Source organism: Fopius arisanus, unplaced genomic scaffold (assembly GCF_000806365.1).
Source record: "Fopius arisanus strain USDA-PBARC FA_bdor unplaced genomic scaffold, ASM80636v1 scaffold00101, whole genome shotgun sequence".
In the NCBI taxonomy this organism is placed as follows: Eukaryota; Metazoa; Arthropoda; class Insecta; order Hymenoptera; family Braconidae; genus Fopius; species Fopius arisanus.
In genome coordinates, this window is record NW_011887840.1 from 7090 (window position 1) to 27070 (window position 19981).

Here is a 19981-nt window from a genome sequence, read left to right on the forward strand (position 1 = left end):
AGATTCACGTCGACTTGGCGCCATTTTTTCACAAAATTTTTTTGTGATTTTTTAAATTTTTTATTTACATTTGCTCAAAAAGTGGAGCTTCTGCCACCGTGTAATGAATAATGCACTTACAGTGAAGAGCTTCTTCTCACCAATTTGACTCCGCTTTGCTTTCAGTTTCCGGACTCCTCATGAGGCCTGATTTATCTCCAGGGCACTAATTTTATTTTTTGCAAACTAATTACGTATTTGATATCTAAAAGCTAACTTTCAGATGTTTTAGCGTCACTCGCCGATGTCAGAGTGAACTTTCTTCCTCTTTTTTCCTCAGCCCAATTTAGTGCTTGTCTCCCGATTCATAGTCCGATTTGGATCTGCCTTCGGCATTCCCAAACGGCCTCTTAAATAGATTTTAATTTGTGTATCATTACTCGCTTAGCATAATCCAGTTATGCTGGTAAGTGTTACAAAACTGCATGTCCAGCTAATAAGCAATAACGCAATTGACTAACATATTTGGCATAACATTCCTCCCCTTTGAAGATTAAATTTGTATCACGCATAACAAATTTTACAAAAAAAATCAGAATTTTACAATTCATTTTTACATATAAAAGTTAACAAACGTGAAATGCTCCTACTGGTGATTATCTGCTTTTACCACTTATAGTTGTATTCCGTGCGCTTTTAGTATTCGATTTTTCCTTCCCTCAAAAAAATGCTGGATTGTCTAATATCCCGAGTCGTCTCTTGATTGTGTAATAGTCTACAGCATCATGACTTGAATATTTACAATACATGCAAATGGCTCCAAGCTGATGTTCCCTTTCCAATGCCTTGAGGAAGTCTTGTAGAATATTGACGGAAAGAACATTCTCTTGCAAAATGACCTGCTAGATATAACATTTTTTCTTGAGCTGTCTCCCGTCTGTCATATGTGCTTTCCCTTACTGCAAATTGAGAGTTTTGGCTAAATCAATAACCCCAATAACTGATTCATGTCGTGTTTTAAAAACCCTGGCCCTTACAAGCATCTGTAGAGGCCTACGCAAGTCTGTTTGATTTTTTTGGCAAAGTTTGCTCGATTTTAATAATTCTCTACTGAGAACGTAGAAAAATTCTTTCACGATGATGAAACTTCCTGAGACAGTGAATAATGGTAAAGCTGAAAAATTGTGTATTTTTTCACGTGAATTTTATCAATCGTACCTCAGAAAATTGTAAGCAACGTGAGAATTGAAAAGAGATCAAAAATCGATTCCTCTCATTAGTTCCCCGCTGTTCTCATTCTTCGGATTGAGAGGATTAAAAAATTGAGAAAAACAAGGATCAAAAAACTGGTGAATCTAATAAACTGAAGCGTTCTTTCAAACCTATAGCCGTGAAAAACAGATCTTATACTCCCACGTGCAAAGTTGATCGAAGCCCTAGGTGAGCAACTAGATTCTTTCCGATGTAGGGTCGGGAAAACTCAATTTTCGGTTTTCCATACCCTACGTATAGAAGAATCTTCATTATGAAAGTAGAAATACAACAATGAAGTTCGCCCTGCCAAAATATCTCGAAATGTGTACGACTTATTCCTCATTGGGTAACTCGAACCGCCAAATTCAATTCGGTGCAAGGAGTACGCAGAAGGTCTCGTGTCTTATGAAGACATTGAAAAAAATTTATGTTCCAAAGATCTTAGAATAAATTTATCATCTCAAGATCTTCAAAATAAATTGTCTTCCGAAGATCTTTGACAAAAAATTGTCGCGAAAGGATCTTCTAAAAAAAAATCTCCGAAAGATCTTCTGGAATTATCTTCTAGAGAGTTTTCAATTGTCTTCTAATCTAACTTATTGCTTTCAAAATTTGGCTCATTTCGAAATGGAGAGAGTTTATATGCAACAGATTGCCTCTGTGGAATCTCCTAATAGCTTTTTTATTGCGTTCGCAATAATGGGCAGATATAGCAACACTGATATTTAGTCGTAGATGTGGAAGTGAGCTGATTTTATCGCGTGATAAGCCTCATGGGATAAAAGCTATCGTTGCAAATTATTTAAAAGTATCAAGTATTTAACGAACATTTGAAAAATGATGTTAAAAAATGCTGACGACTAAGAAGGCTAGATTTTTATACCAATGTCTATTTTTTTTATGGGTTATAATTAATTTATATTTAGCCGAATATTTCTGCAGAATTCTAAACTTTTTATAGCACTTGACGGACTCATCAGAATTCATAGTAAAAGTGAGGGTGGGAAAGGGTGCACTCGCATTTTTTAAATTTTTCTAGATTTTGTATTTCATCTAGTCAGGTTTCCATATCTACCAAAATACTTTTTTTATTATTTACCAAACTATTCGTACCGGGAGATTTCGCTAACGGTTATCTCCTAACGAGGATCAGAGAGTATCTTTTATTACCCTTCTTCATGATGCTATTGTAAGGCCAACATGACTTCTCAATGCATTAAGGTATTACGCGTGAATTGTCCTTACTAGGCTGTCATGCCCTAGATGGCATGATGGCTGCATTAAATTTTGAAAAAGGTATAATGATTAGTCGTTATTGTTGGGAAAAAGCCTTTCGGCATAAAAAACCCACGTTTATTGATTTTGATACAATTTGTTGCTTCCAAGTGGATTGATCTGCGAATGACGTCACAAGTATTAAGTTTTATCACTATCCCATACACACTTAACGTTTGTGGACTATTGTGCGAGACGTGATCACGCTCGATTAACTAACTTAAACCTTAAATGTAAATAGATCGTTGTGTTTGTTGATCGGTAGGAACGTTGCTCCTCCTTGAACATTGCAGTTCGCAGCGTGGTGGAAAAACCAAGAGGTTCATGAAGATCGTGTGATCTCGTGCGACTGCTTCCCTGATAGGAAACGTCGCCTTGTTTTTCGGTACAATCACTGGTGCATTAAGGAAGGATACTAGTACCACAGGGTTGAGAGAAAAGAAACGATTCATTACTGAAAAAACTAAAAACTGGTAAGAAGAAAAGGGGTTTGTTGCACACGCCACAAGTGTCGGAAAATTAGTAACGGCCTTCTGCGCACGCAACAATCAGTGAGAGACAGGCCTCGTCAGGTGCTGCCACCGTCTGTCGCTGACATACAAATCACCCTTGACCACGACTGAGACGTTGTGACGGAACAACGCGGGTTTTGAAATTCCAAAAAATTCTTTTTTTTCGTTTTTTTCTAAATACTATGATATGTCTAGAATAATTTTCCAAAGTTTCAAGGCAATCGCAACAAAAGTGTAGGAGATAGAACCTTGAGAGAGCGGCCCATCAGGCTGGATTGCTCGGGCCAGGGGCAGGTATTTCGAGTGCAGCTGCTTTGATTAGCTGCCCTTTTCGCTCGTTTCTTCTTTTTGATTTTCGAAAGTTTAGGTGTTTCAAATACTTTCGTTTCGTATCGTTTCTTGAACCAGGAAGATTCTTTGAGGTTGTATTTAAGCATTGTTAATTATTACTCCCTGCTGGCTCGAAAATAGTAGAAATGGTTGCAATGATTACAGCTTGCACTTTAAGCAATGGAATCTTCGACTCATTATTGTTTTCACATTCGCTGGCTGTCAAACTCGATCGAAATAGCCACGAGTATAGGCGCAACGAAGATGAACATCGCATATTCATTGCCAAAAAAAGGCTGAGGCTGGGGTGCGCGACAACAGCAAAATGATGAAATCGATATTGGGGTTGCTTCAGGACCTTTGCTATGTGGTGCCGGAATCGATAGCTCTATGTAAGTTGACAGCAAAAAAATATCTACGTTTTATTCCTACTTCAATGTTTGTGGGTGTTTTTCTGGAAACATCTTCTTCAAAGTCGGTGGTCACGATTTCTAAAAACTATTGGAGCGATCTTATTGAAATTTTTCACACTTTTTCTAAATAGAATGACCTAGGAGTGATCGAAGATTTTTTTTTTCAATTTCAACTCATTTTTTCAAGGCAATTTGTGGTCAAAATTAAACCGAAAATCATACTGTTTTATTTACAACTTTCGCCAAAAATTCATTTTTGTTCGTTCAAATCCTTCGATTAATCACGATCTATACTCGTCTACTAAGCGATGAAATTTGATTTTTTAATTATAGGTGAATCCTTTTTCTGTTACACTGAACATTGCGAGGAGATGTTTCTAGGGTGTGCTTCGTGAAACCAGCTGCCAATGGCTGAATTCCCAAAATTAAAAAAAAAATGTTCTTCAAAGGTTGCTCTTTGATGTGCTCAAAAGTTGGCATAATTAATCAATTTTTTATATGAAAAAAAAATGCGAAAAGAGGAATTTTTTCGGCCGTTAAAACGCACTTAACTCCTTAATATTTTTCTAATCAGTTTCGAATTTAAAAATATGCCGAAACGCTCTAAAAGCCTACCGCTCTAGGCGTAACCACGACAAATGCCCTGGAAAGCACGAAAAATTTATGATTTAATAGTTTAACTTTTCACCACATTTAGTAGTATCGCGCCTTTGGGTGCGGCTTTAAAGAAAGGGTTACACTTTTCTCCCAAATCTTCAATTCTGAGATCTTCCCAAATGCCTTACCATTTTCAGTGAAAGCGTATACCATGATTTCATATAATCATTCGGATTTGTAAATTTTGTTTCAGGTAACTGTCGTCTGTTACAGGAAATGTGTCATCGTCATAGATGATAGGCCGCGGGGAGGGAAAAATTTAATAATACTTTGCAGATTTCTAATGGAAATCTTTCAATTAAAAAAATGGCAAACGTTATTATGCCAAAACTGTGAATGTTTTTCATTCCCTTTGTTTTTATTGTTTCGATTATAATAATATATCGTTATAGATAGTTGAATTTGGTATCTTTATCAATTCCCTTTTCAACAACAAAAAAACATTATCGATTAGTTTTATGACTCCATTCATACCAAATTTTACCTTTCAGATATATCCATTCATCAATGACAAATTAAGAGCCTTTCATAATCAAATACATCGATCGCTAATTACAATATATTACATTTCAGTTATTTGGCTTTATTCATTTCATTTGTTCCATTTTCATAAATTATACGTACGGGACCTTGAAAAAATGAATTATATCGTCCATTGCCCACAAAAATTTGTGCATTGGGCAAAGAATAATGTGCAGGAAATAATTCTGTTATGTATCGGCTTTTAGGAACTTTTATCACGTAACGTGTATTTCTTCATTTTCTTCATTATCGGTGAGGTCTGTCAAACTATTAAATGTAGACACATCACTACTCAAATCTAATCTACTTGATCGATCGTTGTCAGTATCGCTCAAATCTGGATTTGGATTATTTTTATTCGGCAATGTTTGCTCCCGCGATCCACCAGAAGCCATTAATTCTCGTTCTTTATTATTTCGCCATTTCATTCGCCGATTTTGAAACCAAATCTTCACCTGCAAATAAAAAATTAATGTGAGTGCAAATATTATACAACGAACTTGTATGCTTCGAAATAACATAATGATATTGAATAATCTTATGTTCACAAGAGTGAAATATAAATGCAGTTCATCGGAAAACCTTAGCGGAATATGAAAAAGTATTTCATTACATGATACAGGATGGAAAAACATTTTGGCCACCAACCACACGGTTCGAGGCTCTGCGATACGCTTCCCATCATGTTTAAAATTTTTGAAGGTCAGACGAGAGATCGCCTTCTAATCGAAGGGTCTAATGCAAACTGAAATGTTTTCGAAAAGTCAAGAAGAAGCTAGATTTACACAGTAACCATCCGGAAGTGATACGAGATGATGAAGTTCCAATAGAGGACGTCTTTGGGCTCCTTGTCAGCCTACCGGCTCTATGACCAAAGCGTCTTAGTAGCGCAAATTGAAGTCCCGATGATGAAAAATATTTCAAGGTGTAAAAATGAACTGATAGCCTGAGGAGTTAGTTCATAATTTAGCTATACATGGAAGGTTTGAGGCCTGGCCGAGGCGTGGTATGCCAATCACCAAGCTTGGCGCAATGCTTGGCTGAAAGACTGGCCCATGATTGGGCCGAATCCTGGCTAACAAATCCGGCCCAGTCAAGGGACGCTAGAATGGCCCAGCGTATGTAGCCGTTAATGGCGCATAACTGGGCACAGAAACTATGCCAACACTGTCTCAATTTTAATTTCGAAGCCTGTGACCCAATGGGTAATCAATCCTTCAATTTATCTAGCAATCATTGATTGAAATAATTAAAACAATAAAATAAATTACTATCTAATCACTGATATAATGTTCATTTAACCCCATATATCAATCGTTGATAAATTACTCGCTGAAAAAATGTAACTAATTAATACGCACATATACCTTGTGATTTTGAATTGCGCATATGAATTCCATGTACACTCTGTAGGAATCATTGACATATATTCTGTTGTATTGACACCTCTTCCCTCCTCTAAGCTTCCCTCAGTAATCTATTACTCCCAATCGTTTTTTCAAAATAGGCACAATTTTTATTAATTTTTATCGCTATAATTATTTATTATAGAATAAAAGAAAATTAAGAATCATAATATTACACAATAACAATATTCACGAGAGTCTTCACCTATCACCAATCTTCGAGTCCGCGTTTATACTTTCCGCGTGATCGTGAAGGTCGAGGGCTACTCCGTTTGGATTATCTTCATGAGCGCTTGCTCCTTGGCTTGACTTGCAATGTCATGAATGGTTTGGATCTTTTTTTGAATGTCTGCATGATCATGAGCTTCATAAGGTCTAAGTTTTTCTGTACACGGAAAAAAATTCTACCAAAAAGTAGTGGGCGACTCATTAGTCCTGGGACCAAACAGAGGGCTTCTAAGAGACGTGGATGGCCCATCCGAAAAATTAAAATATTGCATGCTAATTTTTGAAGAATATACACTACTTTTCAGTGGAATTCCCTTCAAAGTTGGGGTGCCATATCCGAATTATCTACTAGGCCATTAGCACACTAATTTTTCGTAGAATTTTTTCTCGGTGTACAAGGCGGCGGATGCTTCAACTGGGACTCTCAGTTCAGAAGTCCGTCGTGGTTGAAATGGTCAGCTGGCTAATAATTCGTTAACTTGTATGGCTATTCGGGCGAAGAGTGACCATCAAGGAGGTGGAGTAACCCAACTTGCTTCACATGCACGTTAACAGGCCTATACATGGCGTATTTTTTCGTCATGTGTAGGAGGAGCGCCTGTCCGACCAGCTGACCTTTTCATTTTTTAAATCAGTTGGTTTGATGTCCGAAATCGACAGTTTCATTTGTGGTCGATTAAATTCGTGTTATGGCGTTGCAAGTTCGGGATGTTAGGTGTCGGGCTAGCAAACAGTCCTCTGAAACTCTGATAAATATCTTTCGTTTGCTTGCCCGACATGTGCAAGCACGAGTTACATGCATCGGCATAATGCAGCTTTGAGAGTGCTGTATTACCATCTGCGATATTCGTATGACATAGACAAAACGTCGACGCTGCCTTATGCTCTGAGAATCATTGAGTACGTTGTTGTCAATGAGAGGTGTAAGATTTATTAGAATTTCTCATTTGCAATTATCAGACCCGTCTCTGAAATAAAGTCTGATATTGTTCTCTTCTACTTTGAAGACGAAATGATCATCGAGTCCTCGGCCCCGGCTGAGAGCAATATATCAGCAAAAGAAGAGGCAAAACGACTCAAATATCCACAACACCTGTTTAAACTACGTCCGCTATACTGGAGATTCAGGCTAAGGCTAGTTGTCTTGATTATTGATTGTCTCTGCGGCATGCGGCAGTCTTTTTTGTGTGCGCTTGAGATTATTTCAGCCTGTAGGCGAAATGCTGGAGTGTGGCCGGGCCGATGCAGAATGTTATCATTCTTGGGTCTTTCCTGCTACTTGGGCAGCATGATTCTGAGCTGCAATAGAGCTTACCCTCTGGTTGGAGAGAGCACTACCGTAGAACGATGAGGAATAATTGGTATCGCTTACCTTCTTGGGCGGTCTTCGCGGTGCAGTCGAACCCCTCGAAGACCGTTCAGTCATTTCTTTCATGAGAATAAAATAATATAGGTGTAGGGAAAATTAATTATAATATATAATAATACTCATATTTAGGCATCGGGAAGTTAACGTCCTCATCGCCCAGTGGGATGATGTTCCATCCTGCTGTAATTGCCCTGTTAGTTGCGGGTTAACTAGCCGTAACCTCCGTAATGCTCAGTTCTACAGATGAGTCGCGGTAAAGCAAGCCACAGTGAATCCCTTTTGGATGGGGACTATGGGTAAGTTGGGAGGGCTGATTGATCTAGATCCGACAAGGATAACAACTTGGCTATCCCTAAGATTAGGTTGGAGAAGAAGCTCAAGACGGACCTCATGCAATGTTGGGCAGATAGTTAGCCGACACAGCGAAGATATATGGCACGGATGTGAGACTCATGGTGTATTGTGCATCCTGAATGTGCCCACTTTACAGCAGGGCATGTTCACGATTAGGCCAGTCGCATGCGTCGGCTGGGCCATGATTTGCTCATTGTTCCACGGCGGCTGTGGGGAGGTCGTTTCTGACAGATGTCTATCAGAAGTAATGACCCTCGGTCGGAGCAGTTTACTCAGAATGGCGATGAGGTGCCTGACCAATTATGAAGGACGCCTTCAGCCGAAAAGATGCCATGAGTCGTGAGGTTTGAGCAGTTGGGGGGGGGGGATCTTTATGGTTGCGATCCTCTTCTCATGGAGGAAATTCCTACTCTCAAAGAATGTCGCACGTTCTGCCTGCAACATCGTCGACACGTGTGGAATTCGTTCCCGTCACTCAAGAAGAGTTGCGGCTAGTGTTGCGCGGAATGGCAAAGCCGAGTGCAAATGGTATCAACAGCTTTTGGTAGAAGAGGTTTACCTCTGTTCATGGCCATCTGGCTCGGATTTTTAAATCGTATATCGATGGCAGCACATCCGTTCCTGGGTGGTTGGTGGAAGCGAGAACGGTTGCACTACCAAAGAAGGGTGACTTGTTCGATCCAGCAAATTATCGGCCAATATCGTGTTTTAATGCACTTTATCAACTCTTTAGGGGGGTTTTGAATGAGTGTATTTTACACGATATTAAGCGGATGCTGCAGCAGATATAGGAACATTGCGGGGTCAAGAGGTGATTGTTAGATTGCATGGAGAGTTTACTTGTCGAATTTCGCTTGTCATATATTGAAAATTTGCCGTTTTTTTAAGATGTTGCCCTGAAATATTGTTTTTTGGATTAATGATTTGCTGGAATCTTATACTCATTGCAAAGCTTATTGAATGAGCTTAAAATTAAGACGGAAATTGTTCAATTTCGTCTATTTTTCACAGAGCTCTGAAAGTTTTTGTCACAATTCATTTCTTCATGGTTGATTTAAAAAATCAACTTTGACTAGATGTTTCCATTCTTACAAGTTGAATCAATAAAAGTTCGAATTCATCATCTCAAAGGCCATTATCTATCCGTTACATTCTGATTTCTTGCATGTCATTTAGTTGAATTGTCATGAAACTATTGAACTTCGTTTCTCTTTTTAACCTCATGTCAAACCCTGAAATCCAGACTTGTAAACTATTAGCGCACCTTTGGACTTGACTACTGAGGCTTAATTTAACGAGTTCTTCTAAATTTAAGATTCGCTGTTTGTTGACGGTTTTGTTCTGAATTCAAGGCTATTGAATAGATTACTAGCGGAGATCTGCTATTAGTGACGAAGCTGAGTTAATGAGGTCGCAATTGAGAGTTAAAACCTCAAAATTTCAACATTTGTCATCGCGTTATGAGAGTTTCAAGAAATAAATTGATCTTTCTTTTCTCCCGTAAAAAAAGGAATTACCATTGTAAGGAACTGACTTAATAAAAATATAAATATGAATAAAAACGAATAAATAAATAAAAAATAATTTAATATCAGTTAGTGGCAGAACGCCAGTAAAATTCAATGAAAATGGCATGCGTAATAAATTTATTACTGTGCACTATACGGAGCCCATCGCCCAAACTACGCGCTCCACTAGTGCTTCACCGAACGCCACAAAATGGCGGAGCATTTCCGCAAGGAAAATCTCGAGGTAGGTATTAAAAGATATTAAGAATGCGCTCGCGGCGCAGTCACTTCACTTGATCTCAGTGTACCAACAAGTGCATTTCGGACAGCCCTGCTGTCCGTGGCGAAATTTGTACGCGATAGTGAGTAGCACTCGCTATAGATAATTTTCACATTTGGGCAGTCCATTCGAGTTACGGATTTAAATTAAATAGTTGGCTACAGTACAGTCACTTGCAAGTAGCCTGTTGGCTACAGTAGAGTCATTTGCAAAAAACCTGCTGGTTATAGTAGAGTGGGGAGGGTTCCGGAATACGCGACATGAACAGCGATTTTGGTGTGGGGGAGCAATTAATTATGTTCGCATTCTGCTTTAGAAAGTATCATATGGGGGAAACTCGTAATAAATTCCGACAATCAGTCCGGTCGCGTAATGGAAAAATTTTTACAGAGAGCTAAATGGCCAGTAATTTGTTTAATAATCATTTTATTAATGTTTAATTTGATATGGATATGTGGTAAATTATTCATGTATGTCTTAATAATAAAGATTTCAGTGGATCGGAGCAATCTCAAGAAAAATGATAGTCCCTGAAATTTCCAGACCAATTCTGAGGAATTCTCCTTTCCCTAATTAAAGGAAGCTGAAACAGTCATGATGAAGCGATAATTAAAATTATTTAACAGAAAATTTTGAAACCAAGGCAAATCCCAGACATAAAAAAACTAGAAATGAATTAGATTGGAAATAGATAATTAGAAAAACCGTCGCAAATCTCGCAATATCCAAAGCGAAATTTATTGTGGGCGGTACATAGAGGCTCTGATTGTCGGAAGGAAGCCCCGCAACTCCTTCAATTTATTCTACCGTAGGAATAAAATAAATTTTTGGATACTGAAAAACCTCAAAACACTCAAGAATTCAGTTAAAGAGTTAAATCCTCATAAAGAAAATCCTCGAAATACAGTTAAAACCTCGATGCAGATAGAGCTGAAAACCCTAAAATTACAGATAAATAAAACATCGAATTTTAAAGAAATCGGGACTACAAATTTTACGGATTAAGAATTGACTCTAGATAAATCGTTCAAGTCTCGGCAATGGACGTTGCACAACTGAAGCATCCGGCAAATGAGCAAAATCTTTTTATTAAAATTATTAATTAATCGTTCACGTCAAAGATGCATTACAGAATGGATCCACCAATATTCTCAAATCAAATCAATCAGATTATCCAACCTACTGATATTTCATTTGGCCCATCCTTACGAACACAGTTGAGATTCCATCAAAATGTTCCATGACTTGACATTAAGTTAAGATCTTATTGATAGCTTGGGTAAGTCGCTGGATGCGTGGTGGAGGCTACACTCAACTGCGATGACAGTTGACGGTTAATCATGGGGTAACGCGATTATGTTTTTAGACCCTTATAACCCTAATAATTGAACCCTCAAAACTGACTTGCGAATATCCATTGAGGTTTGCATTTTGACCATAAATTTTTCTCATACTTAATCACAATTTACAGTCAACAGTCAACTGCCGATGATGATTGACCCCCGCTCCCACCACCCGTCCAATCCCTACGGCCAACTATCATCAGCAGTATTAATAGCTGATTGCTGATTGTAGCCCCCACTACCCGTACAATCGCAACAATCGACTATTGCCGGCAGTTGACAGTTTAGGGTGGCTCTCTGCATCTACCCTGTCACCCCAAATCTCAACTAACTCTCAGTTTTCGGTCAAGCTATGGTACGTTCTGATTCATCACCCAAGTCTCACCTAACCATCAAATAGATTAAGGTAATACCTAGAAATTTCGGTTTCTTTCATTATTGGTGAAATTATTAACAGAATTGAGTGGTGGGTTCTATTATTTACCAATTAATCAGAGAAGTTACAGCTTTAATAAATTTGAAAAACTTTTCCAAGAATCAATTTCATGCAGCCTGACTGAATACGTACATCACCAATAGACCACAAAGTCAAAAAGCAATATGCTTGTTTTGAAGAAGTTGGGTGGTTTTCTGCGTAATACATTGATTTTTTCACTTTGGGGCAGAGAAAATTTGACGCTGAACAAATACCGATAGACCAAAAGTGGATAGGGTTGGGAAAATATGATGGAATTCTCAAAACTTCAGACAGATAGACAGATCTTCACACGGATAGAAAGATTAGGTTGTAAGGTTTCACAGGCTCAGTAATTATCATTCAATTACGTAGTTGAAGAGCACTACCTGAATCGAGTGATGACAGTGACCCAACGTTCAGAGGTTGAGAGATTAGGATTGATTGGACTAGATTTCAAGGTTATTGATGTATTGTTCCCTCGAGATTACAACTTATCATTTTTCATGGCCTGTGAAGCCACTTATATTTTTTGAATTTTATATTATATATAATTTTGAATTCACATTATTGAGAGTGAGTTTGCAGTGTCTGTCGATACTCGAGGTGTATGTTTTGCCGGTAAACCTTTGCGATACTGTTGGCTTTTGGTTACGTTCTCTGCAGGCTTTCTCCCTCCTATTCGCTAAACTCTCTTCTTTACTGTACTAGTCGAAACGCTCGTTTTTCGCACCACATTGCTTTATTACTATAATTCCCACTCAACATTTTATTAGCAGTTATTAGCAGGGGGTTGGCAACCTCATCATCCACCAATCCTACTTAATCAGGCATGCTTAGATATAATTTTCTGTTCGGTAATGACGAGAATAATTTCTCAGCGCTTTCAGAAATAAGTTTGGCGTTGACTGCTACCCTCGGAGAAATAACTCCCTCACATAATTAATAATTAACAGATTTTCTGTTATTATGGAATGGATCATGGCTCCCTTCCCGGCCATGTCCAAAATTACTGCTCGAGGATCACATCTGAACTCCGATTACATCTTTCAACTGCCTGGAGATCGAAGTTGTCTTCAACAGGAGCACAGTGGCGCCTGATATTGATTTAAAATAAAAAATTAATAAAATTAATCTAATGATCTGGTTAAATACCACGTCACAAATGAAATAACTGTACTCATTCACCTCCGTCAACTCTAAACAGTTTAATTTGTTCTGCTGTAAACCTAATCTAATAAATTAGTAATGGTAGAAGGAGTTCAGTTATTTTTCAATTTTTGTCATTGGAGTCCCTTTTAGACCTTCCTCACCGAATCCACTACTCATTTCAAAACCTAGCAAACTTAGCAGCGCAACTCGAGTGCCGCTCCCGTTACTCGTTCGTTGAGTTCGGTGTGGGTTGGGTTTACCGTTACAATTCTGATTTTTCATTAGGTCCAGTTGCTAGTTTGTCAACTCGGAAAATCAGCTGGCTTCCGCTAATCTCATTAAGTTCCAATTTCTGGGTCAGCGAGGATGAAACAGGGAGGAAAGGCCATGGTTATGTGCATGCTTGGTCAAGCTGAAAATGCTGCAAGGCAGTTTTTCCCTACGAATGTCTTTTTGACTGAAAAATGAATCGTACAGTATACAAAACAGGGTGCACTTATCGAAAATATAGGATGTCATTCCTATTCTTTGCACCACGGCCGGGAACCTCTGCTCTGAAAGCAAGTCCTGCATCCAACCTCTACTAATACGTAACAGAGAGTAGACGGGAGCCCATTGTATCGGCCATTCTCCTACTCTGCAATAAACCGACGTGGGGGTAACGCTTAAGAAAAGGAAAAGGGGAGAAATTACACTGAACTAAAGAGGAAGCGGGGAAGTGAGGAAAAAAGAAAAAAAAATCCTTTTTCATTTCTATCACGTTTTTATTTATTTTGAAAGCTGATGTGAATAATAAAATGTTAAAAAACGCCTGGTAAATTTCAGAGGCGATGAACGAATTCGACAATGTCCTGTTCCATTGGTAACGCAATTATTTATTCAAGAAATAAAATTCATTAACGCCCAAATGGACTATCTATTAAACGTTATCTTCATTTTAAATTTCATCTTTTAACCTAAATGCATTAAAATTTGGTATAAATTAATGAAAAAATACAGGAAAAATTTCTTGCAGGGCATTAAAGAGCGATATGAATTAAAGGAATCTGCTCAGTTTACTAAAAAATAATACAAGAACAATGCAGCATTGCCTCTACTTTCTTTAATTAGTATTTTGAAAATTAGTTTTTTTTTGTAAACTTGGCAGATCCTTTTTAATTAATATTGCTCTTTAGCGCCCTTCAAAGATTTTTCCTGATAATATACGCTTCCCACCTTCACGTGATTCTCGTTGGACAGCATTAAAAAATGCTGGCCTAGAGTCGGCAAAAATAGATTTTAAAAAAGAACTAACTTCGCAGAACTTACTTAATTCACATAGATGGCAACATTAATCATTTTCTTTCTCCAAATTCAATTCAGGTTTCAACAGAACATACCTAAGAATTTCAGCGAATCCACACATCATCCTATTCAGAAAATATTTTTGTCCAGTTTTGGATTTTTTAATTTCTTTTCTCATTAATCGCGACGTGTTGCGGGTCGAGCGAATTCGAATTTATTTATTATTATATATAAACGCAATTCGACCCAGTAGCCACAAAATAATATTTTTATTTAGTGGATACCTAGACTTCGAAGTGCTAGGCACATCTGCTCTAATCTTTGAATCTTCGGAATCAGGGAAATAATAAGAAAGTGATAAAAGAAACCAAATTTAATGACTGTAAACTCGAAAATCATAACCGATATACAATACTTACTTACATCGAAAGACCGCTCCCATACATCCATTCGGTCAACAATAATTCTACATTGCTTGGCTCGCAATTGAGGCAACCCATTAACAATAACTAGACATTCGGTAATTAGTTGTTTTACGCACAGAATTCCACTTGGGATGAACGGGATCGAGTTATCTTGCACCTCGTCTGCCGGGTCCTTGAAGAGTTGGATTTGAAAAGAATAAAGGGACCGATCAGCATGACTATGTGCGTGATTGTGATCGATGACAATCCCAATTTACTCGGATTACCGGTAAGCGCCAGGCAGGAGTGATTTAACTGGTTCCGGAATCAAGTACCAAACAATCTCGAGAACTTCACCCCTTAGTACGTTCCTTGATGAAGATAGGACGAGACTGATTTTTATTTCCAAAATCAACCCTGATTGGCGTTCGGTAAATGCCCGGATGCATTGACCGAAATTCTGATTCTGATTTAAAATTAATTCAGTCGATGCATTCCGCGGACGTGTGAGGAATTGAGAAAAGGTCATCCGCCTTCGGTACAAAGATTTTAACTTTTAATAAATTCCAAACACAACAGGCGGCTATTTTACTCACTGTGCCATTTGGCAGACGCTTCATGACACGTTCCCCGATACTGTAACTGTGAGGCCACCTACTTCTCATCCCACTATGATCGTACTAGAACCCTTATAATTAGCATGAATATAAACTTTACTGGATTTCTAATTCGAGCTTATGACTCTGCTCCGAGCTACCTGGAGGTTGCCCATGCCTGCTTTGTACAAATGAAAGAGACTGCAATCGTCTCGAGCTCAAATATCGCATCGAAGTCGAATGTGAGTCGACATCAAATCGAATATAGAGTGGCGAATCGACTGAAATTTTCTTTATCGAAGCGTGCATGGATCATGTCGAATTCATATTCACATCGATAATCATTCTGCCGCGATAGTCGGAAGCACAATCTCCCACAAGCATAACATTCTAGGCAACTTGCAATTGAAATTGTAGCATCGAACAATCAGTCAAATACAGGGCTTCCATTCAGAGGCCAAAACAGAAAGTAAGTATAATGGAGAGACATCAACAATGTCGCATCTGTAATATGCTTGGTTAAGATGAGAATAAAAAACAAGCAGTTGGTGCAGCCTATTTGGAAGAAGATATTTAACCACTACTATATGGTTTAGTTTTTTTTTCATTCTTGAAAGGATCCGTAGCTATTCCGAGAACAATATTTTCGAAAAACAAGTTGAAAAGTTGAATTTCGAAAATCAGGGAGCGCCTACCACAATTTCTCCGAAAAACAGGCCAATGAAAATCAAATCATATTTTTCATCGAGCGCGTCCATCTTTTTGGTTGGTTTGGATAGGGTACAATGTAGCAAATATTGTGAAAAAATGAAAAATGAAATCGGTTGTGTCTGGCTCTTCGGGAATATTGTTTTTATTCTATTGTCTCGCTGACTTCCTAAATAAATTTGTAGTGTTTTCCATGATCGTATACGAGAAAGAGCTATATACCATTGTTAATGCTATTTTGTGTATTTTGTGTTATTGTAGCTATTGCTTGCATTTATCTCCGAAAAATTAAGAATATTTCAAATGTAAAAAATAATAACAAATATACAAATAATAATTATTTATATACTGTAACGTGGTATTTTTGTTTCGACCGTTCGTCGGTTTATGAGATGTCCAGACGAGAAGTATATCATTGGCGAGGCAAGAGTCTGGCTTTTATTTTATCTCTTGGATACTGTTTTATGGTTTGTTATTTTTTTTTATTATATCGAGTCACGTTTCACCGCTCATTTCGGACTCAATGTGGGACTTTTTGGAAGTGCTCTCGCAATTTTATTCTGGATGGAGAAGCACGAGATATCGGAGGATATTTTTTGGGATTTCCGCCACACACGAGGAGTTGCATGAGGGAATCGAGCGATGGCGCTAGCGTCCGAGCGCGTGTGGCGTCCTCACCCCCGTCGGTTGCCACTTCCCCTGGCGACTTACCGATGGAGCCGCGGCAGCGCCAGCGGCGGAAGCAGAGACTGGTGCCAAGGGATTTTTAGAGACCGGGTCGGTAACGAACAACGACGTCTTCTTCTTCTTACCGACACAACCAGTGTGTGATTCCTTTTGCACTAATTTTGTAACCAAAACCTACTATTGCTATCCAACAAATACATATTAAGTTGTTCACATCCACGTTTCATTATTCTGTGGAGACACGCCGTTAGTCTCCACAAAATTGGTGACCCCGACGTGATCACCGTGGATTTTCTTTTTCTAACCTGAACGCGCCTGTCGCATTCACATCATGTCACTTCCCAGGACTCCGCCCGGTAATTGGGCAAGTCCTCCAGAATTGACTCCACACCTATCTGGCAGCATCCGACAGCCGTTGCAACCCACGCTGATCGATTTCGACATGCTAACCGCAGACGCCAGAAACATCGACCACACCACACCACGTGTGTCGATTAATCCCTCGCCACCCACCTACCCTGCTGACAGCACCAACAACAACAGCCACCCAGTGTCAGTCAACAATATCAACGCACCAGCTTTTCATCACTGCAGATTACCACCCTTCAACAGAGCCCAGCCTACTCTGTGGTTCTACCAGGTAGAGTCAGCATTGCAGACCTACCGTGTCACCTTGGACGACGACAAATACCATGTGGTGGTTAGCCACTTGCAGCCAGAGATTGCCGAAGAGGTCTCAGACATCCTCATGTCTCCCCCCTCACTCAACAAGTACGGGTACCTCAAGGATGAGCTCATCAAACGCAGCTACCATCTTCACAACCCTCGACTTGGTAAGGGCCTACCATCAGATACCAGTTGCAGAGGATGACATCGTAAAAACCGCCGTTACCACCCCCTTTGGTCTCTTCGAGTTTGTGGGCATGCCACTAGGCCTGTGTAATGCTGCACAGACCTTTCAACGGCACATGGACGGCCTGCTGAAAGACCTAGATTTCGTCTCCTGCTATATTGATGACATCATCATTTTCTCCAAGGATCACCAAGAGCATCAACGACATGTTGAGACAATTCTCAAGCTCTTGCAGGACAATCATCTGTCCATCAACCCCAGAAAGTGCCAGTTTGGCCAGGAAGAGGTCGAGTATCTAGGCTATACCATCAACAAGCTTGGATATGTGCCTCCTCAAGCGAAAGTCGAGACGATCCTGCAATACCCCAAACCCGAGACCATCAAAGACCTACGCAGATTCCTCGGGATGATAAATTACTATCGACGGTGCATCCCCCAAGCCGCTGCTATCCAAGCTCCTCGCAACGAGCACCTGAAATCCGCCAAAAAGAGAGACAAACGTAAGGTACCATGGACACCGGAGTCTGAAGCAGCCCTCGAGAGATGTAGGCAAAGTGTCGCCTCCGCCGTCAGAGCCTCTTTCCTCTCACCCACAGCCCCTGTATCACTCTCAACAGATGCTTCTGATCATGCTATTGGAGCAGCCCTCGAGCAATTTGTTGACAGCACTTGGCAGCCCCTCGGATTCTTCTCGAGAAAATTGAGCCCAGCGGAAACACGATACAGCACCTACGACCGCGAGCTTTTGGCCATCTACTCAGGCATCAAGAGCTTCGAGCACATAGTTGAAGGTCGTGATTTCATCGTTAAGACGGATCACAAGCCCCTCATTTATGCCTTCCACCAACGACCAGAAAAGGCATCGCCCAGGCAAGTCACACAATTAAATTTCATCTCTCAATTCACGACACAAATCATTCACGTCAAGGGTGAAGAGAATATTGTGGCTGATGCACTGTCTCGTGCACCATTAACATGCCCAAAGCCCTCAGCGCACAGGTCATCCACGAGGCCCAGCAGGACGATCCAGAGCTAGCCCAGGCTCTCAGCAGCAGCTCGCTCAAGCTCTAACCCCTGGTGGTAGAAGATCACGAGGTTTACTGCGACGTATCCACTGCCCCTTCATTCCAGCTGCCCTACGTGCGCAGGCCGTTTAGGTCGTGCATGGCCTGTCACACCCATCCGGAAGAGTCACAGCTCGTCATCTCCGAGAGAAATTCGTCTGGCCTGGGATAAAACGAGACGCAATCCGTTGGTCCCGTGAATGCTTACCATGTCAGAGGTCCAAGATACAGAGGCACAATCGACTGGACCCAGTACACATCGACATTCCAGACAGCCGGTTTGACCACGTGCACCTCGACATTATCGAGCTGCCTCGAGTGAATGAGCTCCGCTATTGCCTGACGATGATCGACCGATTCACTCGTTGGCCTGTCGCCGTGCCTCTCTCCAACATAGAAGCAGACACGATCGCCACCGCCTTCCACAACCATTGGATCACGCAGTTCGGCACCCCACTGACCATCACCACAGAACAGGGTACGTAATTCGAGTCAAGGCTCTTCTCAGCATTGGCCCGTATGATTGGAGCGAGCAAGATTCACACCTCACCCTACCACCCCCAATCGAATGGGATTCTGGAGAGGTGGCACCGCACACTAAAGGCCGCACTGATGTGCCACTCGCCCACACCTTGGCTTGAATTGCTCCCCACAGTGATGCTCGGACTCCGTACCTGCATAAAAGAAGACCTAAACGCATCACGAGCTCAACTCTTCTACGGCACTGAGCTCAGAATCCCTGGAGAATTTTTCGTCTCGGAAGACCTCCCGGCAGATCCCAACTTCTTTTTAGAGAAGTTCAGGGAACTTATCAGGAAAGTCCGCCCGACAACCACAGCTCACCACGTCAAAAATCGTTGCTTCTTGCTCAAAGACCTCTACTCTTGCACGCATGTCTTTATAAGAGTAGACGCAGTGAGACGACCACTGGATCAACCCTACTCCGGCCCTCACCGAGTCGTCCGGAGGGTCAATGACCGCAACTTCATAGTTGACCTAGAGGGAAAAGAGAAAAGCATCTCCGTGGATCGGCTGAAACCAGCCTTTGTGGCCAAAGAAAGCTCCACCTCATCTGACTCAACCAACCAGCCCAGCCCACCGACATCTCCACAACCAACATCTGACCCACTGCCTTCGTCAACCACGGACGGACCCCTGAAGACATACGGCGCCAGGAAGAGAATTTCGTTCCCTCCAGCTTCACCAGACCAGGTCACTGGGGAGGGAGTAGATGTGGCGTCCTCACCCCCGTCCGTTGCCACTTCCCCTGGCGACTTACCGATGGAGCCGCGGCAGCGCCAGCGGCGGAAGCAGAGACTGGTGCCAAGGGATTTTTAGAGACCGGGTCG

The 19981-nt window shown here is 40.6% G+C and overlaps 1 protein-coding gene across 2 annotated transcripts in view; it reads right to left on the reverse strand.

Annotated features, from left to right (window-relative positions):
* Positions 1-4817: 4817 nt before the first annotated feature.
* Positions 4818-19981, reverse strand: part of LOC105271098 (homeobox protein DBX1-B) — a 352648-nt gene continuing 337484 nt past the window's right edge. For both annotated transcript variants that reach the window (XM_011312432.1, XM_011312431.1), the window contains exon 4: positions 4818-5397. In XM_011312432.1, coding sequence (XP_011310734.1) covers positions 5158-5397 — 240 coding nt within the window. In that variant the 3' untranslated portion in view covers positions 4818-5157. The remainder of the gene's footprint in view (positions 5398-19981) is intronic.